At 42.0% G+C, this 27,525-nt stretch overlaps 1 protein-coding gene across 3 annotated transcripts; it reads left to right on the top strand.

The window, feature by feature from the left end:
• The first annotated feature begins 199 nt into the window (after window positions 1-199).
• On the top strand, window positions 200-27,525 carry tulp4a (TUB like protein 4a). Of its 3 annotated transcripts, none has more exons than XM_035908440.2 (14): window positions 200-257; window positions 1,550-2,500; window positions 13,159-13,287; window positions 14,906-15,067; window positions 15,523-15,703; window positions 18,519-18,626; window positions 18,803-18,969; window positions 20,258-20,482; window positions 20,614-20,848; window positions 21,687-21,831; window positions 22,276-22,420; window positions 22,588-22,681; window positions 22,796-26,148; window positions 26,291-27,525. In XM_035908440.2, exons 2-14 carry the CDS (start codon window positions 2,249-2,251, stop codon window positions 26,405-26,407), a joined length of 5,313 nt encoding a protein of 1,770 aa, XP_035764333.2. In that variant the 5' UTR covers window positions 200-257; window positions 1,550-2,248; the 3' UTR covers window positions 26,408-27,525. The 3 variants fall into 3 exon arrangements, with proteins under 3 accessions (XP_035764333.2, XP_006792528.2, XP_035764332.2); XM_006792465.3 differs by having other exon boundaries at window positions 22,249-22,420; XM_035908439.2 differs by having other exon boundaries at window positions 257-346; window positions 22,249-22,420.

Below are 27,525 nucleotides of genomic sequence, written 5' to 3'. Positions count from 1 at the left end.
TATGCGTGTACTTAATGTACTTAATACAGGTATATTTAATGTAGATGCTTAGATGCATTCTTCTCCAAATTTGTGAGAACCTAGTTTAGAACGGTAAACTGTTATTGGATTGACTGTTATTTGATTATGGTGCTATTGATATGAACAATTTTAATTGGTCTAAATCACGTGCCTGTCACGTGACCCAGCAGTAGGGGCCCAGCAGTGTACAGTTAGCAGGCTGCAGGCAGAGGAAGAAGCAGCGGTACGGATCCAAGGTAGGCACGCCACTGACCGCTGATGTTTCTGTGGCTTTGTTGGACACATGGTTTATATTGTTTAGCCACTTTGTCACTACATCGCCGAGGTGTGTGTGTTTTTTTTAACAGTTGTGTCCTAATATTAAATAACTATTGCCATAAATCGTTTGCTAATGTGCTAACCGTAGCTTGCTAGCGAGTGCCAGCGGCGGGTGGACGGAGCCAGCCTGGCGCTGATAGCTGACCGCTTAGCCGGTTAGCTGTCTCCGGTTGTTGTTCATGGAGAAGAAGAAAAAGAAGAATCGTGACAGACAGCGTTAGTTAGCCGCATTCCCGAGCATCTCGGATGGATTAGCGTTACAGCCCAGCGCCAGACTCATGAAGGGAGGAAAGATTAATCCCGCGACTGGAATGTTTTGATGATCAGTGGAGACCACAGAGCTCTCGGTCTGGATCCAGGTTCTGGCTAGCTATTGCTAATAGGCAGGCAGCTTATGGTGATTGATGTTTTTGGCTAATTTTCCACCGTCTTACAGGCTTAAGCAGTGATTATTTGGTTGTCAATAACCATTGTATCCTTCTTATGTTATTTTTACGAATTGGCGTGGTTTAATGGCAGATGGCTTTTTCGAGAGGCACCTATTATCATGGCCACTGGTTTACGATTTAGTGATACTGGAAATGGTGGGGAAATCTCGGGATCTTGTAATCACCGCTGACTTAATCTTAATGTCGATTATATTTCCAAATAGCCATTTGGAAATTCAGCTAACTAAACTCATTCAGCTATTCTTTGTTGGGCTTGATTTTTATTGTCTCTGTATTAATAAATAACGTCCCTTTGTGCCTCTTCGGTCTGTCTTGTCTGTCTGACCTGCTCGGGTTCATTTTAAAGCTGTTATTCTTTTATTTGTTCTTACCTCTCTGTTACGGTCTTTGTTGTTTACCTTTCGTCTATTTTGTTTTTTAAACGTTTGGCCGCGAGAGGCCGCCTTACTACAGCTTTGTCGCCTAATTAAATGGAAGCTAAAATGATACCTGGCTCCTATAAATTATTAAGCGGGTAGTTAAATGCCCTTCCGCTGAACAGGATAGTCCTCAAAGTAAAATTGCTGCTCGAAGAGTAAAGGCAATTTTTAGCCGAGCGCATTAATATTTAAATTAACGGCAGTGGGCAGCAAGTGAGCGCTTTTCCACAGCTTGTGTTGTGACACAATTCTCTTGATTTCTTAACTACATTTTTATTTTTATTTTATTTTTCGTGTTTTTCTATGTTATATATAAACGTCGTTTTGTGTATTACCCAACAGTGCTCTATGGAATCCCCGAGGCCGATTGAAAAGGCGGGCCGGCTGACGTAATGACGTTACCGGGAGAAGCGGCTCTCCTGTGGGCTGTCAGCTGATGGAGAGGAGTCCCTGCTTCTCCTCTCTCAGACACAAACTGGGATCAGATGAGGAGGATGTGGAGCACAGAAAGGAGACAATGATGATACTTGGAATGAATACCTGCCTGTTTTATAAGTTTACAAGATAAGGCGCGTTTTTGTTTTTTCTTTTTTGGGGGGTTGATGCTTGTTTTGCTCAGCTGATAGGAGTCTCAACTTTACCTTGGTGGATATCTAAATATTTTTTTAGGCACTTTCATTTGGTGCCTTCTCTCCGAAACAGCACGTACTTGGTAGCATCACATCAAAAATGACCTGAGTGCCTTTTTTTGTGTGTGTGCCACCTCATTTGGCTACATAACATCATTAATCCAGCAATGCTAAAATCCACCTGTTTTTTGACCTCACCTGTGCTTTCTGGGGAAGTTTTTATTGATCGCCTTTAGTCACTATTCCAGATCCCCAAGTAAAAGCACCAGTACTATGCACCGTTGTCGCTGTCTCATTTCTGACACGGAACTGGTAACCTCAAAGGAGGAGACGTGCTGATAACAGTAGTTGTCCTCTCCGAAGAACCTCCCTAAGGGTACTTTTTATTCTGGGAGTGTAGAGAGCTGCAGGCATGTTCGCTGCTGTGGAGCATGGCCCGGTCCTGTCCAGTGACTCCAACATCTTATGTCTGTCCTGGAAGGGCAGGGTGCCCAAGAGTGAGAAGGAGAAGCCGGTATGCAGAAAGCGTTACTATGAAGAGGGCTGGCTTGCCACCGGGAACAGCCGAGGAGTGGTTGGGGTTACGTTTACATCCAGCCACTGCAGACGGGACCGGCCCACCCCACAGAGAGTAAACTTTAACCTCAGAGGGCATAATAGTGAGGTAAGAGGTTCAAGTACAATTGTTTTTGAATAGGACTGTTAAGATGTCTATGTTAATGCTTCATCAAACAGTCTTTGAAGCTCTTAAAGGCCGCAGTCGTGTTATGGAAGCTGTTTTAAAATGTCTTATAATCAAAAATGTATCTCAGGAATATTTAATTAGTAAATCTTCTATTTATTTATTTTTCCCACAACTTCAAGCTACTCTGATATTTCTTCCTCTTCAGTTATACTTAATAAAGCAAATTTTCAAAATCATTATTTTTACGTGTTTAAAGCAGTATTTGAGAAGTTTCAGTAAAAGTAGACTAGTTGATCCCCTTAGAAAAGGCTGCTTAGTCCAACTTATTTTAGCTCGTGAGCCACATACAGTTATATTTGTGGGTTGTATGGAGCTCAAGTGGGTCGAACCAGTAAAATCACTACATTTAAAAACAAACAAACAAAAAAAACACCTCTTCACATTGTGGGAGGCTGAGGGTTTTGTGTTTTCCTGCGGTGGTTGATATTCATTAACCGTAAGTTGCCAGTTAGATCAACTTTTTAGTTGCAGTCAAGATATGTATACAAGATATGCATGCTCTTCCTAGTCAATACATTCTGTTACTCCAGACAGGCTTTATTCCTATCCCTCAGTATAGTAATAACCCTCAAAGATTCCCACAAAGAATGCATTGAGGCAATTTAGTTGAACCAAAAAGACTGGATGACTGTCTGAGTCAAATGTCCCAGCAATATTAAATACTAATAAGGATTTTTTTTCTCACACACACAAGACAAGTGGAGATTGAACACAGGTTGCGTTTTCTATTTAGTGGGTTTAGCTGTTGGTTAGATGGAGTGAGGTGCAGTGTCAGCACTCTCCGAGGCAGCTGAGGGGAGAGTGGATGAATCCCTACACGGTGTGACTGAAGCACAGCAGTAATTCCATTTAACTCTGACCACTTAAACTTTCAGCTGTTACCCATATAGTCTAATCTAAAATCTAATCTTATCTAAATAATAAGAAAAACATTTACACCAGATGTTTTTGATATTTCTGATAATCTCATTTGATGTCTGCATCTTCCTTTTCTGCACTCACGGAGTTTGGCACTGCACTATTCATTTGTGCCCACAATTTATTTCACACTTAACTCTCAGATTGCTTGCTTTTAGGACGTACATGTTTTTATTTTACTTTTTTATTTATTTTTTGATCAAGATTTGCACATTTTTACTCTTTGACCTCATTCCAGCGCTAGTAATGAGTAGTAAAGGTCTTCTCCAGTTCCACTCTTGCTTTGATATAAAGCAGTAAATAAATGCTTTGGGCGATGTGGAATCCATCACTCACGCACTCTATGCATAATTTGGGGTTTCTGACAGTGGTGGAAATTACGCTGCCTAATGAATTCTGTCAAGTTGTGACAGATCGGTTCACTCACTTGGGTCATTTCTCATCTCAGTTGTGATGAAGAGAGGGCAGATTGCAATACATATTATAATACAAAAGAAATGACCCCCAGGAGCACGCTATATACGCTATACTTGTTTGTTTTTTTACTTTGCATTCCTTGCACCACTTGATTTTTTTTTTTTTTTTTACTGTCTTTCAAATTAAACTTGCAGCATTGCATTTACATATGTATTAATGTGTATTTATTTATTATCACCTTTTATTTATAGAGGTTCATTCTTGTCAGTGCATTTGCCATAACCCTTTGTCTATAAAAGCTGCTCTTTCAGCATCAAATGCCGTTAGTCCCCTGACAGTCCTGTCCTTTAAACGTCAGCTTTGTCATTGAGAACTTGCCATTGCTGGGGACGAGTGTCCTTTCATACAAATTGGCTCAAGTCATGTTAAGAAAAGCACACGGACACAGAAATGGAATATGAACTCATCCTATAGAAGTTTAGTCCTGCCAAGATCAATACTCATGTCAGCATCTTTAAATTTGGCCATTATTCCTGTTGATGTATAGACCTCAGTGTTCAGTCATCTTCCTAATGTAAGTGAGCGTCTGAATGGATGTGTGTTTTGGACTTGTCCCAATATGGGCATTGTAGTAAAGTAAAAGCCGGATCTTAAGCTGTCAGACATCTGATAAGAAGAGGGCACGTGGATAATGGACTGTAGTGTGTGGCAGTGCCAGTGCCTTGGGTACCCTTGGATTACACCTGAGTTTACCTATAGTACAGACCTTGGCACTGCAAGCTACTTGAATTAAAAGCATCTTATGATGTGGAGAAGCTCCCCTATTGTCTTGCTGTAGCACTTTTCTTTAAGTCTGTTGTGATTTTCAGGTACTGAAAAGGTTTCCTCGGTCCTGTAATAATCCCAGTAAACACATGTCCTCCTCCACCTGCTTCATTCCCTTCCAACCAGCTTGAGAGATAATTTGTTGTAACTCACAGCCACCTTTTCACAGAGGCATACCAATTTGTTTTCTGTTGAGCCATTTTTTATGATGCTTGGCTGCTTAGTGAAAATGCTAAGAACTATATGTGACTGTTTAGACAGCCTACAAAAGTCCAGCTTGAACATTTCAGCAGGGGTTATTAAGCATTTTGTTCCCAAGTCACATCTGTATTCATATCTGTGGAAAATGGCTTCCGTGCAATCATTCTAGGCACTTTGATAACACATTTGCAGCATCTGGAGCTTGCAAGGATCCTACTTTAAAAAACAAAACAAATCAATTAATGTATTTTTTGGTTTGCAGTAAGCTTCATCAGCATATAGGTTCGCTCCATCATCTTATTGGACACAAATTCCAACCAGCTTTCTTCCTGCTTTCTGCCTTGGAGTCGTGTTTTGTTTCCAAGTGCCCCTTTAGTTTGTTTGGCTCCACGTTAACATGGCAGATAATGCACTTGCTTAGAGGGCTGTTGACAAGATCCCCTTTTTCATATTTAAGAAAAAACCCTGACTTCCAGTACACAACAACTGACTTGCCACCATTTAGAAGTTTAGACTGGTTTCAACTGGTTTTCACGCTTCGTTATCCTCACACTTATCATTATTTTATTTTTTTTTCAAAAGTGGTGGATTTGTACTCTGTTTTGATTATAACAGCAAAAGCCTAGATTGATTTAAACCCATTCAAAGATGAAAATGAATGCCCTTGTTCTAATGGACTTGGGTGGGTTAATATACAGGCATGTATGGCAGCAATAGGGGTGTACCATTTCTTTTCAGTATCATAAACATAAATCATCTATGTTCATCCATCTGCTTTCTTCTGTGTGTCGGTGTCGCGGTGGCAGCAGTCAGACCTTCCTCTCCTTAGCTGCCTCCTCCAGTTCTTCAGTGGGGACACGATGCATTACCAAGCCAGCTGAGAGGTGTAATTTCAGTGTGTCCTGGGTCTGCCCTGGGGTATCCTCCCAGTTGGACATGCCCAAAACGCCTCACCTTGGAGGCACTCATGAGACATCCAGGTCTCCTCAACTGGTACAATTCAATAGGGAGGAGTTGTGACACTTCTATTTAAAAAATCAGGAAAATAATGGTGAAAAAAGCTGAATTTGCCCTTGAATGTTCTGATATTATTTTTATCTAGTTATTTTAAGAGAACGCTAACCTTTAGCAGCAGCTGTGTCAGCTCCACCACTCAAAAATAAGGCTGAAAATAGATAAAAGTGCTACATTTTACATCTTTTTAGACAACTATATTTGTGATGGTGAAAAATAATCCCTCTGGGCTTGTGTCAAAATAGATCAATGCTTCTCTTGACGATCTAATGCTTTTATCCCCCCCCCCTTCTTCTCCTGGTACAGTGCATTCAGATGCTGAGCAGAGCGAGCAGCTAATCACTAGGCGTCCATTCATTCTCCATGAGAGCTGAACATCAGAGACAGGCTTGACAATGACTGTCAGCATGTTGACAAGAAAATGTTGGCCACAGCAGAGGTTTTGGGCAAATTGTCTGTCAGTGTCCTGTCATATGCCAGCTGTGATAGTTGTCTTATGCTAGAATCATATGTGTTTAGCTGTGCGAGGAAGTTTTAAGTCTTGCAGTGAGGCAGTTCTGTGTTTTGTTTTTTAACTCAGAGTATAATAGGGAATATTTAAAGTGACTAATGTTAGTCATAAGAATGTAATATATCCTAAACAATTAATTTTATGATTATTGATATCTACTGATTGTTGACTGCAGAAACTTGTTTCAAACCTCTAAACTATTCACAAGAGACTTATGGGTGTATTCTTGCCCAAACATAGGAGTCCCACCTCTTAGTTTCCCCTTGATAACAGATGTAGACTTTTCTCTGGGGGAAAAAGTCCAACAGAGACAGAAGACACCATGACACAATCATTTGTTTACCACACTGAGCTCAGAGTGCAACGTCTGTAACTTATGTACTGATCCATACACTGATTTGTATCTGAGCAGTTGTTCCATGCTCTGGGAGTACACTATAGCAGTGCTTGGTGGTTATTTATTTGACACTTTAAGCAAATATAGAAGAAGCTATATGGAGGCATTAACCATGTATAGTTTATGTCCTGGCCAGATTGAGCTGGTTTGTGGGCCATATTCTTGCTCTTATGTGTTCTAGTTTGTCTGTGCATTGTTGTTCTGCTGGTACAGATTTTGATGGATCAACTTGGGTAAATCAATCCATTTGATTAGGCCCAGCAGTATTTGTATGTTTCCTTCACTTTTTGCATTTTCGCTCTGTGTCACATTTTCATGTGTTAAAAATTCCTCCCTGCCAAAGCCTCATAAATAAACTAGTTTATATTGCTGTTGAGGGCCTGTGGAGGAATTAACACCTCTTTTTAGATGAGCAGGAAGGATTCTGTTATTCAGTGTTTTTCTAACACTTCTGTTAAGACTTAAATGGGAACCTCACAACTTTACAACAGCTTTATTTTTGTCAGTAACTACAAGCTATAGTGTCTCCTGGTCTTGTCTCTTCCTCCTTTCATAATCACCTTCCCTGTGCTGGTCGCTACCTGACTTTATGGAGTGTGTCTTCTTCTGCTCTCTCCTTATGTGACCTCTTGACATTGAAAGGCCAGCTCAGGTTTGCCAAGTACATGACCTCTTCACTGAATTAAAATGGTCCCTCCAAATGTGCTTAGTGGAAATGGCTTTAGTGCGCTAATCCATCCTTGGAGAGGACATGTTGCGTAACGACTGCTTCCTCAGATCCAGGTGTACTTTTCTGTTCACTACAAATTTTCCAGCTTGGCCTGTGCAGTTCATCTTCAGCAATATTTGTAGTGAAGGATCAGACAGACACATGCACAGTTTCGTACACTTGTCTTTGCAGAATAATACAGCCTTATTCTGTCCTTCTGAATAGCTAGGTAGGCTAAAAGATATTATACACTGTTTATATTATGTATGCTAGTTTATTAAAGCTCCTTATTACAAACAATTTAACACAGCCTATAGCAGCCTTTACCAAACACAAGAGTGTCACAGCTCTGTTGGAAATCTGAAAACCTTCAGCCCCCACAAAAACTTGAATCACAGTAGTATTTTGTTCTGTTTTCGGGGATTCATTTTGATCCTTGTCAAATAAATGAAGAATAACACTTAAAATATAGCCTTTGTTTTATAAGGTATGATTACTTTAAAAATGTGAATATTTAAGCATAAATATTCAGTTTAACTTTCTTTGGTTATAATTGTTTGCAGCTTGCAGTGCACTGACGCTGGCTCACACTTAGGGACTCGTCTCTCATTCAGTCATTCACCACGTTAGCAGATACACCAACAGGACAGAATAAAATCCAATAAACTGGACCTTTACACCTTTGTAACTGTTCTGCTTTGTCTGTGTTTGTGTTATTTGTGGATTTATTGCATTAAATCCAGTCCTATTTAATGTCTGATCTTACTCAACATTATTACCAAATTTGTCTGCATGAAATGAGATGCATAATTATCAGACTTTAAGGCCTCAAAACTACACAATGTAGAAACACCCCCAAAGAAGGAGGGTGGGTATATCATTTAATCTCTCTGGCCCATGGAAATTAAGGCCTTTTAGTACTTGTTCAAACCTATTATGAGGTGCCTGCAACTGGATATTTTTTGTGCCTGTTTTGGTCACTATTTTCCTTTTTATTGTTCTGCCGATTGAGGAACACCAGTGTTGTGAGGGACACTGGTATCACTCAGATTACTTATTTTCTATTATTCAATGCAGTTTCCCTTAAGGTACTTTCTGGAGTCTTTACAGCACACAGTAATAATAATTGTAAATGCTATTAACTTATTATTATTTATTAAGGTTTTATTACACACCTGACTTGCACATAAAGAGCTCAGATTCTACCTCTTTTGATGGATTTGCAAATCACTCCTGTTAATTCTTGCCTTTGTGTCAGCACAGCACAGAGCTTTTCTTTAACTGATATTGATATTTGATTTGCTAGTCTTGGGGGGCGGGGATCGGTCCATCAGGGACTCCGCTCCTGCCCGCTGCCCAGCACACATTGTACCTGGCGCCTCCTGGAGGTGGTGGGCCTGCAGGAGGATGGGCCCATGTCCCTTTTTCGGGCTGTGCCCAGCCGGGCCCCATGGACTAAGGCCTGACCACCAGACACAGGCCCGGGCACCCTCCCCGGCCTGTTTCCAGGACGGGGCCCTGGTAATCTATTCCGGGCAGGGTGAACTGTTCCCTTGATCCTGCACTCATAGGGGTCTTCTGAATCACTCTTTGTCTGGTCCATCACCCAGGACCAATTTGCCATGGGAGACCCTACCAGAAAAGGTGTTAACTCTACGAAACCGAACCTGCTTTTGATTGCCGTGACCATTTGCGAATAAGGGAACTGCCAAAAGTAGCTTCTCCTAGTTCTTGTTCCTCTCTCCATCCTCGATGAGCTCTGTGTTACCCATAAGTCAACTCTTCATCTGGAACGAAAAGAGGAAAATCATAGACCTGGATGATGCTCTTTTCTTGGATGCATGAAAAAAGTAAAATAATGACTGAGTGTAATATATTAAGGCTCTCCCTTTACTCAGCAGACATGCATTATCATGGACTTGCACTCACACCTTCACCACTATGGCATTTCGCTGTCATAGTGTCCCCTCAGTTGTGCTGACACCAGTGCCTCCTGAAGCTGTTGCTTGATTTGATTTACTCTTCTCAGCGAGGTTGCTGTGGTCAGTTCTGCTCCCTGTTCCTAAAAGCATATCTGTACTTAAAAGGCATGTGATGACCATCAGCTACAATGAACCATCTATGTCTGCACAGGAAGGATTCAGGTGCAATATTAAGCCCTCAAAATGCTTTGGATGTCATTTTCACGCAACCATCTCACATATATCTGACACAACAGTAATGGGCAGCGTAACCACTTGTGTTTAGAGAAATGCATTTATGCACCAAACTCTGACTGGTCCAGTGATTGTATTTGGCTCTTAATGCTCCCAAAACTGATCCCAAAACCATCCAGATGAGCAGCATAGCAGAGTTACAGAAATGATCTCTATCCGAATGAATTGTAATGTTAGTTACACTTTCCACATTGCATGCTTACATGAAAAATTTCTGTAGATTGGATAAACTCTTCTGCCTGAACCAGCTAGCCAACTAATAAAATCATAGTTTCTCTTCCACTGCATCCTACAGGCTGGTCCAGACTTCCCTGCAAAGCCACTGTACTACAAGGGCCCAAACTGCACATGTATCCTCCAAACAGACAAGAGAGTAGTCTAACAACTATCCTTACTTGGTGTCTCCAGCTGTCCTTGCACAAGTCAGCAAAGGAGTATGCACACCTAAAAATGCACATCGCATGGTGATTTGAGGTCACTGGGTATCCTTGTTCAGTTGCCAACAGGAGGCTGAGGGTTGGTCAGTACAATACTAGTACAGAGGAAGAACAGCAATGTCAAAAAGTCAGTTGCTGCCATGGACACTAATTTGTTTCCCATCTTGAATTAACAACTAGTCAACGCTAATGTCTTTGTTTACTTTGGGAAAAATATCCATGTGATTGGAATGTTTTAAAGGGGTGTTGTGATTAAGGTCCAATCTAGAAGTGTCTGCGTCACAGCTTTAAAAAAAATCTGTTTCTGTCTCATCAGACTAAAACTCAATCCCAGAGCTTTTAGTTGAATATGGGATCAGCAGCCTTTCAGAGAGTCTCTGATTTAGGGGTCCTAGAATACTGCAAGAGTGTAAAAACAGCCCTGATTGTAGTAGATACAGAGCTATTATGTATTTTTGAAACAAAAACTTGTAGGTGTTCTCTACATGATGATGCTAAAGCCTTTGAGTGATATTTATATATTTTTTTACATGTCATTCCATTCAAGTTTCAATAAGCTCAGAGAGATATTACACTGATTACTGTCTGTTTGAGCATATATTGCACTGTAATTAAAGAAGTATTTTTAACTGTATGTGTTTGCACATGTTGATGTGCCTTTCCTGTGACACCTCAGGCTCCTCGTGGTCCTGCAGCTCCTAATGCTTATCCTGTCTGTCTCTATGTGATGTCTGATCTCCCTGATTGCTGCGTCACACGAGGTGCTCAGCTGTCCCCCCTCGCAGGATGGCTCACCAGCTCACACTAATCTCCACACTGAGCTAAATTTACAGACAAACAGTTTATTCTCACCTCTGTGGGGCTTGTGAGTGGGAACACACGTGAGACACAGCATGTGTAAATCCAATGCTAATTTATCCTTTTATGTTTTCCTTTGACCCTGCTTTGTGGTTGCATGAATGCTGTTAGCTTTATGCAAACTAGAGCTCATGTCTAATCTAAAGCCACAAGTCTCCTCCAGTTGGGACTGAATTATGTTGTATAATACCACGTGGAAAATCCCTTTTGATCGCCAGAGGTTGCAGACAGTGCATAGATGGAGGAACACCACAAATCTGTGTTTTTCCCCCCAATGAGTTCCTTGTAATGTGTTATCTTTGACAATACTGGTGCAGAAGCCTGTTAGTTTTGCACCCAGTGAATGCTGCTGCATGAATGATTGCTGTGCCAGAATGATAGATGGCAGGCTAGTTTTAATGGTCCGTGAATGCGGACATCTCAGAATGATGTGGAGACCTTCAGCTGCAGACCTGCAATAGGATGATTGTCATTGCTACAAAGACACAGAGGAAAAGGACAAACTAGAACATGCAAAATCTGGCTGAGAGGACACTTTAATGATGCATAGCAGGGACAGGACATTGATTAAAAACTACTATCTGCTCATTAAGCTTTAGGGCCATGCCTTGTATATTCATATAAATCCACTGATTTGACTTCCAGACTAATAAGTGTGACAAACGGGGTATTGCTCAATAAGAAATAATTGATAAATATTGTGATGTTCCCTTGTGCATTTTATATCTTTTTTCCTGGGTTTGTAAAAAAATAATATATTTTTTTTCAAAACAATTGGAGCTGCTGAGCCTCACTTATTAAATATATGCCCTGACTACATGATGTTGCTCCAATAATCTTTTTCCTGAAGCCTGATCATCCTAATATTTTTTTTTCTCCAATGCCTAAAATGCTGCTTGAAAAGTCCATAGACTATAGCAAGATACTGTTTGAGGAAAGTTTTGTGATTAATGATCATTTGTGTTAGATGAATTCTTAAAGAACTTCTTAATTAATAGCCTGTAAGTCAGCATTAATGGCATTAGTGCAAGAAGATAATAAAGTATTCAAGCAAGTGTAAGTATGATTGATTGTTTCTTTTCTTGATGGAATATAAAATGGGGACGCACAGTTAATAGCATCTGTTTCATTGATGGATGGAACGAGTGTGTTGCGCAGAGGTAAGGAGGTGTTGTTTAAGGGTTGGGAGCATTACTGGCTTACCCAACTCAGACCCGCTGATCTATTGGACTTGCAGTCAGATAGCGTGAGCACCACTAAAACCCTGCTCGGTGCTGCGTGTGTGAACGTGTACGACCCACGTGCTTCACTTAGCGAGAGCAGAGCGGCTCCCTTCTTAGGATTACTCCTCCAGGGAATAGGCTGAGTCACGCTACAGAAAAGAAGACAAATGGAGACACGAAGAGAGGAGGGGGCAGGATGGAGAGTGTGATGGGCACCTTTTAAGATGGGTGACAGAAACGTGTTATGAAGAGTGTTTTGTATACTGTGCTCCTGCAGCTCATACCCAAGCAAATTACAATCAGTCTTTACAGTACTGAACTCAGGGCAAACGGAGAGACTCATATGTTTGTGTCAACCTGTAAGACTCCTCTTTATTATTTTCCAGTATACATCTCTTTTCTTCCATAAATGCAAAAATGCTGTAATGTCCCATTTTGAAATGTGCCATTCAGTTATAAGGTGACATTATAACTGAATCTCTCTGTCTGTAATATTCAGGATATTAGCGGCTCCTTTGTGACTTTTTCAAAATGAGGTTAACCCACTTTTTGAGTTATTTCCATCTTTCTTGATGCTAAATTTAGTTCATTGAAATGTGGGAACTTGGATTTTAGGCATTCAGCTGATTCTAGAGTATAATGTCTTAATTAAAGGCACTTTGTTGTTTTTCTCACGTTATCTGTAGATAAGTTGACACAGAGCCATGGCTAAATTCACTGTCAGTGAATGAGTGAATTAGTACATTTGCTTATGTCTTGTAAAATAATGTCTGTCAAAGGACACTGAACAGTCTTTCTGATAATTTTATCTGATTGTTTGTTTGTGTTTTTTACCTCACCTCTGCTTTCAGGTGGTATTGGTGCGTTGGAATGAGCCTTTCCAGAAACTGGCCACATGTGACACAGATGGAGGCATTTTTGTTTGGATCCAGTATGAGGGCCGCTGGTCTGTGGAACTCGTCAATGACCGAGGAGCTCAGGTGAGAGACATAAGTAGACAAAATGTAAATCGGTCCTTTTAACTGGTTTTAAAAAATTGTAAGAAATTATTGTGTAAATAATGGGTAAAAGTGTATAATAGAGAGTTAATGGAAGCAAAGCAAGCAGTGATAATATAAAGTAATATAATGTCATTGCAATAAACCTGTAATACTTAAAGGTACAGTGTGTAAAACCCGCCACTATATGTCAGTAGATTTGAAATCGCACTCGACTGAGTTGTCTTTTTTAACCCCCTCCAATTCAAATGCATAATTATAGCTACGGTGGCTGCTGTAGGACAAACAACTCTGGCCACAGTTCATCTATAGTGAGTGTAGGCTGTTAAGCCGCTGTTTACCTCAGGTATTTATGGGTGCCCATTTCTGTTTACACTGGAGTAGGCTGTAAAACTTTGCGATACCGAGTTGAGTCATTAGGAATGTCTTGAACTTTTCTGTTGGCGCTGTTGTTTTTGCTGTTGTTTGTCAGTGTTAGTCAAACATTCTGCAATGACAGAGGGTGTATGTTATCAGAGCTAAAGTGTGATTGTTAGGACACTCAAGTGTAACATTAGCTGGCATAATATTAGGTTATAACCAGATGTTGTTGTTATTGTTGTTGTTTAGCTTGCTGGTGGTCAGCTGTCTGGACATGTGAGGCTTGCATTTCTATTCTGCTAAGAAAAAATAAATGTGACAATATTGAGAATAAATAAGTGTATTTGTGCATGCTTATGTGTGTTAAAGTCCTGACTTCTGTTCAGCAAATGAGGCTTGAGGGGAGGAGGAAGTGGTTAAAGTGGAAATGAGGGAGGAGAGAGAGCAGCAGTGGTGGTGGAGATGATGAGAAAGAGAATATAAAAATATTTATGTCCAAATGTTAAATGGTGGCCAGTCTTTAGCCACATATATAAAAAGTGATTAGGTGGAACAGCAATGTCCATTTTGGCCACTGTATTGAAGATGGTGGGGTAACATGGCCGCTCACAAACTAGTGTCCAGTCTTATATATTTTAAATGGATTTATTATAAATGTATGAAATTGAGTTTGTTGGAAGAAGTAATTACACGCTAATCAATGTATATTTGTTATTTTTTTTTATCAAACCTCAAGTGGTTTTATGTTTTATGTGTTTTTACTGATGCTGCACATTAATTAAAAATTAAGACTGCCAAGCAAACATAGGTAGGTAGGCCACATCGATCAAACATTGTCATCATCCCTTGAGCTAAGTCTTGACACATGTTGACAGCATCTTTTGTGATTACTTGAGTTATTATTGGAGATGACAATCTGAACAATAGCCACACTTTTATATGGTCTGTGCTTTTTAAAATGCCATCGCTGCTCTGCTGTTGTCTGAGAGGTTAAAGTTTTGTTATATGCATTATTTGAGTTGAGGGACACTGTTTTGTCGTAATTAGTCTCTAGATCAACTGCATTTGAACAGAAGCAGAGCTTAAAATTTGGAACCAGAATATTTTAGAATTCTTCTTAAAAAATAATTTAAATTAAAAATATAAATCATTTACAGAATCATAAGATGCTGCTGATTCTGTGTGCAACAGCTGAGGTATATACTATTTATTTATTTTTAAATAACTCTGTCCCTTCTAGGTGAGTGACTTTACCTGGTCCCATGATGGGACCCAGGCTCTTATTTCCTATCGTGATGGCTTCGTCCTGGTGGGCTCTGTCAGTGGGCAAAGACACTGGTCCTCTGAGATCAACCTGGAAAGCCACATTACCTGTGGTATCTGGACCCCAGATGATCAGCAGGTAACACACACTCTATACAGATTTTGAACATAGGATATGTTCACCTGGCACTTTTCCAGTCTTCTAATGCAAGTAGAAGTAGAAATGTTAGGTTGCCATTTGCCACTTTGAGTATGTAGACAGAAACCCCGAGAGCTGAATCTGTGAGTGACAGCAAGCTTCCACTGTCTTGAATGTGTTGTTGTCTTTGTAAGGCTATATTTTTGTTTTCATGCTGTTAAACTGTCAGCACAGGTTGGATGTCAGCAGACTTTCAGTCCGTGTATGTGTAACTGTCCTTGTTTATCACCATCAACCCATTTATGTCCATTTCTCGCAGTTTTTTTTCTCTGTGATATGCATTTCTCTTGTTTTTCTTTCTTGCTGTTGTCTCATTTTTCTCTCCTCTTTCAAGTGTGAGTCTTTGTTCTTGTGTCAGTGTCCACATTAATATTGTTTTTTTGCACTTGCGCCAGGTGTTGTTTGGTACTGCAGATGGACAGGTGATAGTGATGGACTGCCACGGGCGCATGCTGGCCCATATACTGTTGCATGAGTCGGACGGTATTGTCAGCATGTCGTGGAACTACCCCAGCTTCCTGGTAGAGGACAGCAGTGAGAGCGACACAGATTCTGATGACTACCCCCCACCACAAGGTATTCTACTCAAAACTTTTTCTTCTACCTTCTGATCAAGAAACATGCGTTAAAACCAAATGTACCTGGTTAATTTCCTGCCTGATTCTCTCTGTGACGCATCACATCTTTCAAAGAATAATAACCTTTGTTTAGTCACACTATTTGTCTCAAAATTTAATTGAGTAGAAGTACATCTTCTTGCTTTGCCTCAACAAGAAGATCTCTCTAGGAGATATCTCAAGTTATCATTGCTAGCAGTCTTTAAACACGGTTTGCAAGACAAGTTTATCTAAAGCAAGAACCAACACCTAAAAAGGAGCAATGAGTCTCAAGAAGACCCAACATTCAGTATTGTCTGAATCATTGCTTGGAGAAATGTTCAGTTTGGAAACTGGCAGAAAGGCAAGGATGACAGCCAGGTCGAAATCACAGGTAGAATAAGCCTTCAGGTCCAGCAGTAAACCATCACTTATGCAAGCTAGAGCCCACTAAAGTAAGCTCTTACTTTATCATAGGTTTGTTCATATGAGGGTGAGCTAGGGGTCATACATACTCTGTATAAATGACCAATAAACACACTTAGATGTCACCCACTGGTTGGTTGAGTCCTCTGTTATGAAACCTCAAGCTTCATAATGGGACTCAAAATTTTTCAGGGAAAATCTGGATCTGACTGACAAACCGAGCGACGCTGCATGCTCAGGTCACATGTTAAACAATGGGCCCACCTTAAAGGTTTTTCTGCTTTGTCCTCATTTTGTGCTCCATTTGGGACTGTTATTGACTGAACCCCATGCTCAATAAATGGTGACCCCATGTTTACTAGGGATCAGAGTCGAGAACCGGTTCCTGGGAGTACAGGGAATCAATAAGATTCTCTGTAAGAGAATTAGTAATGAATCGAATCGATAATTGATATTGATAATGGAATGCACTGACATCACTTTCCAGAAGCTATGTTTTATATACAGTCTGTGCTTCGGATACCAAAAGTGGACCACTTCTTCAAAACCCCTGTAGTTCCTTTCATATAAAAACAGATTTCTGCACCTGCATCTCCAAAACAAGGGAAACTGATGGTTTAATATATCCTTGTTGCAGTGCACAGCTTGACATTGCTTGACAAATGGCAGTAATTTTGCCAGTGGCACTGATTGGCTAATCATTAGCCTTCCTGTTGCGTACATTGGACTGATTGCCTTTTAATCAAGAAACCGCCACTTCACGTCACCAAGCCAGACAAATCAGTCAACTGTGGAGTGAACAAATTCAAATGTCTGGAAGTAGGCAGGTCACAAGCACTTCTGCAACCCATGCTTCAGTCTTGTCTCCTCAAATGGACCTCTGTGACCCAAAGTAGCTTTAAAAAAATAGTTCTTGGCTTTTCTCAACATGTATAAGTGTGTTCGGTAAAAACATTTAAACTACAGCTGTATGCTGCTGGTCCAGTGTAAGCTGTTTAACGAAGCATAAGAAGCACAAGCCAACTAAAAACAGTTTTCCACTGGGACAGAAAATATCTAGTACACTGGGATGTAAGCTGTCTGTCAAGGGAATTGTTGCATCTGGTCAGCCTCCTCTCCTGCTGATTTCCGTGTGCACACCAGCCAGCGTAACAAACTGAAGAGAAAAAGAGGCAAAAGAAACAAAACAGGAACCAATAAAAATTAGCTTAATTAGTCCCAGTTGCTAGGGATATATTGGTGAGGGTCTATCCTCCTCCCAGTGGTCTATTTAATTTTTTCCTCCTTCTTTCACCACAGGCCAGGCTGAAAACTGCTTACCTAAGCTGGAACACAGATTAGGCTCTAACTCACTAATTAAACCATTCAATAGGAATTGATTGGCCCCAGTAGAAATTATCTCTTGAGTCAACAACTTGAGTGACGCACAAGGCTTGTCAAATCTTTGTCATGATACATGATGATAACCCATTATCATCGCACAGCACAGTACACTGCAGTTACAGCCCCATTTTGTATCTGATTTAAAGCAACACCTATTTAAAATCCTATCTGTGGGGATGTTGCAACAACAAAGCAGAAGTGGACGTTTTATTTATGGTACTATTTGGGTCATTGCAGGATTACATTAAAGTACAGAGTCAAGGATATTTCAATGGAAGATGTATGAGTGCTCTCTGAAGGTGTGTTATTTATAGTAATGTTAGAAATCGGAATATACTCTTGAATAATGTCCCTAAATGTCAGATGATTCAAACTGAAGTACCTTACAGTTCTGTTTTTGAACTAGTTTATTCTGTCTGAAACTAAACGTTATTCTAACGTTTTGTTTCAGTCGTTTTTGCACTTGTTTTTGATGTGAGGCTAAATTCTAGTAGTGGGTAGAAAGTTGGTTAAAGGAAAGCTGTTGTGTTGTATTATTGGAAGCTACTGAGAGCACAGACTTGTATATTTTTCACACAAGTCCCCCACTGATGGACACAAATTAACATTCTTTTAAAGACCGATGTACAGACTTTAGTGGCGTCTAGTGGTGAGGTCAAAGCTAACAGCTAACACTTTCCAAATCTATCTCGGCTACACCATCCACAACCATTGTTTGGGCTTTCTTTTCTGGCTGACTCTGAAGCTCAATGGGCTCCATGGAAGAGGGCACACTCTTTATGTAGATAGAAAATGCTTATTCTAAGCTACAAACACATCATTTATACTTTTAGGCAAATACATACAAATGATAAAAGTGTAGTTCTCCTAAACACGTGTCTATTAAATCTAAAAACCATTGTGATTGATAGTTCTGATGAACAGAGCAGCTGTTCACAATGCCTGGCTAATATGTTTGTGTTTTGTTTTTCTTCATTTATTCCTAGTGCACAGCCAGAAACCACTGCTGACAGTCAGCTTCACCTCTGGAGACATCAATCTGATGAACAGCTACGACGACCTCTCCCCCATCCTCATCCACACTGCTCTGAAAGGTGTGTGTGTGTTTGTTATTAATTTTGTTAAGTTACCAGTTCTCTAGCTGCTTTGTCCTTTGTTCGCTTCATTGTGTCCTTCATTCACTTGTGTTAATTCCTTTTTTTAAATAAAAATGTGTAAAATGATGTTGCCCTTCATAAACAGATGTGTACTACTTTGCTCTTTGTTGTAGATGTGATGGTCCAGTGGTGCTCACAGGGGGATCTACTAGCAGTGGCAGGGATGGAGAGGACCCTCCTTTCCACTGACACCTCCTGTCCTCCACCCAGCAGGAACGCCATTGTCAAGTTCTACAATGTTCGAGGCGAACACATCTACACACTGGATACACCAGCACAGGTGACTTATGAGTGTCATCCAAGAAAAACAGTTGTTCTTATATTTAGTAATGCAGGTTGTGGTTTGAGTGGCCCTTCAGTTTGCAGAAGGGAGGACTACCATAACCAACTATAGTTTAAGTGAGTCAGTGAGCCGGGGGTAGGAACAATATGAGATGGGAGGGCCAGGGCTACTTAATTAGCAGATAGTAATGACACAAGATACTACAGGGTTCGTACGGGTGCTTAAAATCCTTGAAAATGCTTGAATTCTAATATTGTCTTTTCAAGGTTTGAAAAGTGCTTGAATTTCAGATGTGGTGCTTAAAAGTGCTTGAAACTGTATTTCATTCACCACAAATAACTATCTGACCGAATAGTTTTCTTACCAGATAGAGAAATAAAATGACTCGCAAAGTCTAAAAGCAAAATTTCTCCGCCTGGGCTGCCTACGACCTCTGCATGTCAGTGTGTTTCAATGTGTGACCCCGCCCCTCCCCCGGACAGTCGGGGATGAGTGCACTAACATGCCTGGAGATTGTTGTTTCCATCAAACACTCCTTAAAACGCCAATGGCGGAGTTTGCGCTCTCGAGTCACATGATAGGTGAGTAAATAATTTTCGAGAATGTGTACATAACACGTGCAAATTTTTTTAACTATTTTTATTATTTTGTGCTGGAAAAGCTTGAAAATTGACCTGGGAAGTGCTTAAAAAGTGCTTGAATTTGACCCTGAAAAATGCGTATGAACCTTGATAATATTTTTTCCAGGATCACGATGCTTTTTCAAATTCTTCATTCCATATTAAGTGTTGACTCTAACAAAAATCATCTCGGATTCAATTTCTGGAAACTGTGAAGTGAACTTGACTCGTGAAACAAATGTGAAAGTAGGGGGATGATGAAATGAACATACTATACAGGAAAATGTATCTTTGTTTAAAAACGTAGATGTTAATCATTGATGTATACATGACAATGTTCATTTTGGAGACTGGCTCACCTGTTAAGGACGTCAGAGGGTACATACATTCATTTTGATCATTATAGTAAGATTTTAAGATTAAAGATTTTCATTTATTTTATTTTACGCGAATAATCAGCCTGCATGACAGACTTCGGTAAACATTCACAAATAATTTCCTTTTGTTTTCGGTTTTTATTGAATGACATCACTGTTCTCAGGAATCACTCTGAGGATTTCACTCCAACAAAGATGTGTTTTGCAGTAATGACATGATTTGTTTTACATTAGCCTTGCGAAAGCATATTATTCATTCTCAGATGTGTCTTCCTCTTCACACTGCAGCGCCCCATCACTACGCTCTGCTGGGGTCACCGGGACTCTCGTCTGTTCTTGGCATCGGGCCCAGTGCTCTACGTCGTGCGAGTTGAGCACCGCGTCGCCACACTGCAGCTGCTGTGCCAGCAGGGCATTGCCACAGCGTTAAAGGAGGAAAAAGACGTTGCCAAGCTCACCATGCCTTCCCGGCTCTGTTCTTATGTCACTGCCGCTTTTGTTCCCACCATCAAGGTAACACAGGCCAGGAGGGGTTTATTTCCATTAAAACCATAAAACACCATGTGAATAGATTTAATAGTGGTTTGGGAAGAGCTGTAAATAGCATAAAAGTTTTTAAACTTAACTATACTTTACATTTCTAGCCTCCCATCCCAGATCCCAACAACATGAGAGATTTTGTGAGCTATCCGACAGCTGGAAACGAGCGCCTGCACTGCACCATGAAGCGTACGGAGGATAACCCTGAAGTGGGAGGGCCTTGCTATACTCTGTATCTGGAGTACCTAGGAGGTCTGGTCCCTATCCTCAAGGGCCGAAGAATAAGCAAACTTCGGCCTGAGTTTGTTATTATGGATCCCAAGACAGACGGCAAAACAGGTGAGATTAGTTTTTTCATACCTGTAAATTAAAAAGATTCATTTTCCAAAGAAGACCTGAAATGTTTGTTAGCTTCTAAATGCAATAACTACATTTTTATGTTGGTTCTAAAATAAAGAATACAGTAAGATCGTAGAGATAAGAACTAAAAATGTATCTTTGATTCTGAAATTCAAGTAGAACTGCAAAAGATGAACCCCGACACAGTTCTGACATTGTCCAGTACTTTTCCAGACGTTCTTACTTTGCGAGTTTTAGTCACATAGGGCAGACTGGACCCATGTTAATTAAAAGCTGCTTAATGGGGCCTCTTATGGCCCCTGGGTTGCTCATAAATCAACCCTCTCTCTCCCCACGCAGTGATAAATGAAGCCAGCCATGAAATGGTTCCAGACCATTCACACTTTTATGTTCATCAAATAAATTAGTTTGACCTAAACTGGAGCAGCAGCTGTGCTTTGCAGACTCCTTGTGACTGTGGAAGAGGAGACAAAGTGAGAATGACTGAAGAAATGAATGTTTGAGAAATGGTAGAAAAGTGCTTTGATAGGATGATAATGATGGTGATGTTGTGGCAAAGCTATGACAATTCTTGCCTCCAGGTTGCTCAAGTAGATTTGAAAATGCCTCCTGCAGTTTCAACATACCTAAAAAGAATACAAAAAGGCATTCATATTTTATCATTCTTTATCCAGCCCATCTGAAAAAGCAACATTACTAACAGTTTAGCAGTGACTTAACTGAGAGAACAAATGACACGTTGTTTTTGGTTGTATTGATCTGCACATTTCATCAAAAGTAACATCTTAAGTGTCATTTTCATATTTTGTCTCCACAGATGAGATATACAGCAACAGTCTGATATCAGCCATGATTGACAGCTGTAACTGTTCAGACTCCAGCGACATTGAGCTGAGTGATGACTGGGTTGGCAAAAAATCGCCAAAGATATCCAGGGGTAGCAAGTCCCCCAAACTTCCCAGGTAACTAAACCCCGGCTTTGTGTGTACAGGAGCATGTTGCATCAAGGCACTTTGTCTCTTCTGTTTGACACTCGGATCTTTTCAGTGATTTAGGTGAAGCAGACAAGAGGAGATTAGTTCTCTGCAGGTTTTCAGTTTTAAATAAGCGGGAATCAAGTGATCACTGGCATGCTGAAGAGTCTGATACAAGAAGCATTTATATGACAGTGAATACATTTCAGAAACATGTAAACAGCCACATTAATTCTGTTTAAGATTTTATGGCATTGAAACTAATTTTTTCTGAGTTTTTTTTTTTTGTTTGTTTTAATTGTTAAAATTTATTTGAATGCTCCTTTTCTTTGCTGTTTGCTTTTTGGTTTCTCTGCATGCCTAAACCTTCTTCTTTTTTTTTTTTATTTGCCACTTTCTCTGTAGAGACTTAGTTTGTCCCTTTACCAACAGGATCAACATTGATCCCAGAAAATCTCCCAAACTCTCCCGTGCTACGCAGGAGATCTCCAGGTCACCTCGGTTACCCATACGTAAACCCTCAATTGGGTCTCCCAGTCTAACACGGAGGGAATTTCCTCTAGATGACATCACTCAGGTAAACATCAGGTTATCGTAGCTGAGTGAGAAGCTGGTGAGGGATCACGTGCCGCCCGTGTGTTCTGTGAAGCACGACCGATGGATTTTTACATAAAATGTACTGTTGTAAATTTCGGAATGTGTCTAATATATTTATAGAAAAATGCATCGTTTTTTGTCTTGCAGCAAAATTACCTTGCTCAGGTCACATCCAATATTTGGGGAACAAAGTTCAAGATAGTGGGGCTGGCTACTTTTTTACCCACCAATCTCGGTGCAGGTAACAAATCAATGTGTTGGATAATTAAATATTAATTCCAGTTAAGTCTAATTTGTTTGTTGTCAGTTTTCTTTTCCTAATTTATTTATTTTTATTGTGCCTCTCACTCCTTAGTTATCTACAAGACAAGCCTCCTCCATCTGCAGCCCAGACAGATGACCATCTACCTGCCAGAGGTGCGGAAAATCTCCATGGACTACATCAACCTCCCAGTCTTCAGCCCCAATGTTTTTAGCGAGGATGAAGATGACCTGCCTGTTTCAGGCCCTGCTGGCGGTGCTGATGACAACCCACCCTGCACTGTCAACATCCCTATTGCCCCCATCCATAGTCCAGCCCAGGCCATGTCCCCTGCCCAAAGCATTGGTCTGGTCCAGTCACTCCTAGCCAATCAGAATGTTCAGTTGGATGTCCTAACCAATTCCACGGCAACCTCTACTGGAGGGGCTGCTGGTGGGTCAGACCAAAGCCAGGACACCATCTTGACAGCCCAGTACACAGTACCGACCAGGTACTCGAGTCCTGGTCAGGTCATATTTGGGGGACTGGAAGTAGGTCGCCTAGTGGTTGGACCGCCACCTTCTCATCATCCTTCACAACAACAACAACAGCAACAACACCCAAGTCAACATCAACAACAGCAACAACAACAGTCACTTCAACACCACCAACAACAAATTCAGCACCATCAACAGCAACTCCAACAGCAGCAGCAGATGCTCCAGCACCAACACTTACAACAACAGCAGCAGCACATTCAGCAGCAGCTCCAACACATACAGCAGCAGCAGCTCCAGCAGCACATACATCTACAGCAACAGCAACAACTTCAGCAGCAACTGCAGCAACAGCAGCAAATGCACCATCAGCTGCAAGCGCAGCAGCAGCAGCAACAACAGCAGCACCATCAGCTTCAGCAGCTTCAAATTCAAATCCCTGTTTCCTCGATGTCTTCAGGACAACCTTCGGGTGCACCTCTGCACCAGCTACAACCAGGGGCTTTGCATATCCAGATTCCTCATCAGTCTGCTGATTTAGTGGTTGAGAGAGCAGTAGGGGGCGAGCACGAACACTTACTAAAGATCAAAACTACTCGGTCACCTCCACAGCTGGCTGAGGGTGACACGGTGGTGTTCAGTGCCCCTCTAGAGCTAAGCAAGATGAACCCCCCACCCCCCTACCCTGGGACAGTGGCTGCTGCTGTGGCTGCTGCTGCTGCTGCTGCCTCGGCATCAGCTTCCGCTGCATCTTCCAGTGCTGCGTCTGGATTAGGAGGGGGCACCAGTGGAACTTCTCCCCCTGGAGACCTTTGCATGAAGAAGGGTGAGTTTCCACTTCATCCTTCAGGCCAGCAACAAGCTCAGTATCCAACACCGCTGGGCTATGAGAGGATAACGACATTTGACAGCAGTGGGAATGTGGAAGAAGTATGTCGTCCTCGAACACGCCTGGTCTGCAATCAGAATGTCTACACGCTCCAAGGACCTGGCAGCTCCGCCACTCTCAGGGTAACCTCGTCTTCATCCTCCTCCTCAGCTGACAAGAAGCTGCAGCTGCCCTACACCTCTGCTACCCTCAACAGACTCACTGCACCTCGCTATTCTATACCCAGTGGAGACCCGCCTCCGTACCCTGATTCAGCCAATCAAAACAGCTCTGCTGGCAGGAATCCCGGACAGAGGCTTGACAGCAGTTTGATCCACGCCACCCTCAGGAGGAACAGCCGAGAGGCAGCCCTCAAAGTTTCCCAGATGCTGGAACCACCTAGACCACTCCCTCCCAAGGCGAAAAATAGTACTGCACTAGCAGCCTCGTTCCAGCAGAGGGTGCCAACAGCCTTATACACCTGTAGTCAGTGTAGCAGTGGATCTAGTGTTGGAGGCACTGCCCCAGGGAGTGCTAATGGAATAGCGGGAGGAACTATTATCAGACAAGATTTTCCTCCAGGCAATGGAGCACCGCACAGCACAGTCATTGTTCATTCAAACAGTGCTACTCCTCTGGCCTCCCAGTCCTCTTATAATCTGATGAGTTCACTTGAAGTGTCTGGAGCTGCAGCAGGGGTAAGCAGCAGAGATAGGGCTGATTACGTTAATTCAGCATTCACAGAGGATGAGACACTGAACCAATCATTGAGGCATCTGGCACTAGGAGGAAGTGATGCATCAGGGCTGGTGGTCAAGCGCCCACCTCCCTATCAGTGGGATCCAGCATCCACAGAGGAGGTGTGGGTTCCTCAGGAACGGACAGCGACTTTAAACTCCACTGCCCCCCCTGTACCACACAAACCACCTCCCCTTATTCTTAGCCCAGCTCAGCACTTGGATGTAACCAGGCTGCCTTTTGTCCTTTCTCCAAAGTCCCCCACAAGTCCTAGTGCTGCATCATTCCAAGCTGCTGCTGCTGCAGCAGCTACAGGCTACCAGATCTCGCTCCAGTACCCCCCAGCAACTGCCTATTCTGGAGCCCAGCTCCAACCCATCCCAGGTTCTCCACGCCCCTGCGCCTCACCAAAGGAGGTGGTGGCACCTTTGCCCTTTTCACAACAGGATGCAACCCTAGTGTTACCACCAGGTTATTCTGCAAATCTGGCCAACCTAGCCTGCTGCCCTCTCCCACCTATGTACCCAGGAGGAAGTGCTTGTGCTGGGCTTCCCATTCCTCCCATTGCCCTCCACACACCCTGGGGTACTTACAATTCTTGCCCACCTATGCCCAGTCCTGCAGTGCCACTACCACCCAAAGCCTCCCACCTGGCAGTAGACAAAAATGTTCTCTCACCACCACCTCCTCCGCCGCCACCACCTCCGCCACCACCAGCAGAGCTGCAGAGCCATGGGGGATTACAAGAGGCCATGACAGAGGCTGGGGAGAGTTTTCAGGAGGTGCTCTCCTTGACTGAGAGCCCTGTACCGCAGCGATCGGAGAAGTTCAGTAAGAAGAACCGCAAGCGCGTGGACGGTCGGGCTGAGGAAGCTAATGTGCCGCCACTGGCCGAAGGGAGCAAATCCAAAAAAGAGGGCAGAGCTCTGGGTGATTTCAATTCTCTCATTTCCAGTCCACGGCTGGGAGGAAGAGACAAGAAGAAGATCAAGGGACAGAAAGAGCAACAGTTGAAGGCTAAGAAGCTGAGTAAAGCCACTGCCAATAGTGAGTTCCAAGATAGTTCAGAAAGTGAGCCAGAGCTATTTATCAGTGGGGACGAGCTGCTCAATCAGTGCCAGAGCAGTAAAAAGGGTTGGAAGAGTAAGAGGAACCTGAGGGCTGCCAGTGAGCTGGATGAGATCAAGTGTCGAAAAGCCAATGAGAAGGAGGACAGAGGGCTTGGCAGCCAGGGTTTTGTGTATGTCATGGCCAACAAGCAGCCACTGTGGAATGAAGCCACACAGGTATACCAGCTAGACTTCGGTGGCCGTGTCACCCAGGAGTCCGCCAAGAACTTTCAGATTGAACTGGAGGGGAGACAGGTGAGACTTTTCTTATATAACTTGCAGAAATAATAAGTACACACATTCAACATTTATTGATTTAGAGCATTTCTCCAACACCTTTTGCCTTTCAACATGCATGAACGTTTTTTTGTTTTTTTGTTTTGTTTTTCCTGTGTAGGTGATGCAGTTTGGCAGAATTGATGGCAATGCCTACATCCTGGACTTCCAATATCCCTTCTCTGCTGTGCAGGCCTTTGCAGTAGCTTTGGCCAATGTTACTCAACGCCTCAAATGAGATGTCTCCTCCCTATTTACCCTGAGTTGTGGGCTTTAGATGCAGTCTGTTGAAGGGGGTACAGCTGTTTCATTTGAGAATCATAAACTCTTGGATTGGATTCTGGAGACGAGGACTAAAATAAGCCCTGGCCATAGAGAGAAATACAATCACGCTGCACTACACAATGCTGCCACTAGTGTTGGTGCAAAAGCATCGATTGCATTTATGAAGGATGCCGTCAGACCTGCTCCGTTCGGCAGTTGCCGGCACCCTGCAGTGCATGTAGGGCCAAAGAGCTGAGCTTTGGTAAATCATCATGCAAATAAATGCTGCTTTAGCTAGGAGAAGCTTATAGATGTGATAACCAATTGGTTAAGAGAGAGAGAGAGAGGAATTGCTATGGTGCAGTTTTCAAAAGAAGCAGCAGTAATACTTGAAAAACACACTCTGGAGATCAAACTTGTTATCCCTAGAGCGCACAGGTACTACTGGGCACTGAAATCCATTGCTGTACAAACCTTTAGTGAAACAGTTACCACTTTATTATACTGCTTTTGCTTTTAGGATTTTCTTAAAAGACTAAACACAGTGGAGGGTAGGAGGGTCTTTTTTTGTTTTTGCTCTCTGCCCTTTCCTTTTGTTACTGTTGCAGCCTGTCTGGGCTGGAAATGAGGTTTAGATATATGCATTATTTTGGAACACTACTAAGAGTTCAGGCTTTTTACTGTTGTGAAAAGTGGGCCACTGTTACAATATCTGGAAGGTAAAGACCTGCAGTCCACGTGTTGCTTTGAAGGAAGAATAAATGTTACTCTAATTTATATGTACATGTTGTTTATCGATTCAGATATAAATCTTAACATTATTGTCATTGTTGTGTTACATAATCCTCACACAGCTTTCTTACCTGATTTATTTGGGAGACTGAGTTTGAATATTACTGTGTAGTCAGGAGAATTCAGGTCATAGCAGTGTACAGACGTATCCTGTACTATCCTGTACTGGTGACATGGGCGCCAAAGAAGTGGCCAAGGCCGAGACTGAACAATTTAAGCTCTGGCATGAAGTGATTTGTCACCTGATGTCACTTCTGTGAAGTGAGTATGTAGTTGTTGTTGTTTTTGGGTTTTTTTTGG

Source organism: Neolamprologus brichardi, chromosome 15 (assembly GCF_056152115.1).
Source record: "Neolamprologus brichardi isolate AB-2024 chromosome 15, ASM5615211v1, whole genome shotgun sequence".
Classification (NCBI taxonomy): domain Eukaryota; kingdom Metazoa; phylum Chordata; class Actinopteri; order Cichliformes; family Cichlidae; genus Neolamprologus; species Neolamprologus brichardi.
Note: the sequence above shows the minus strand (reverse complement) of the source record. Positions and strands in the feature narration are given on the sequence as shown.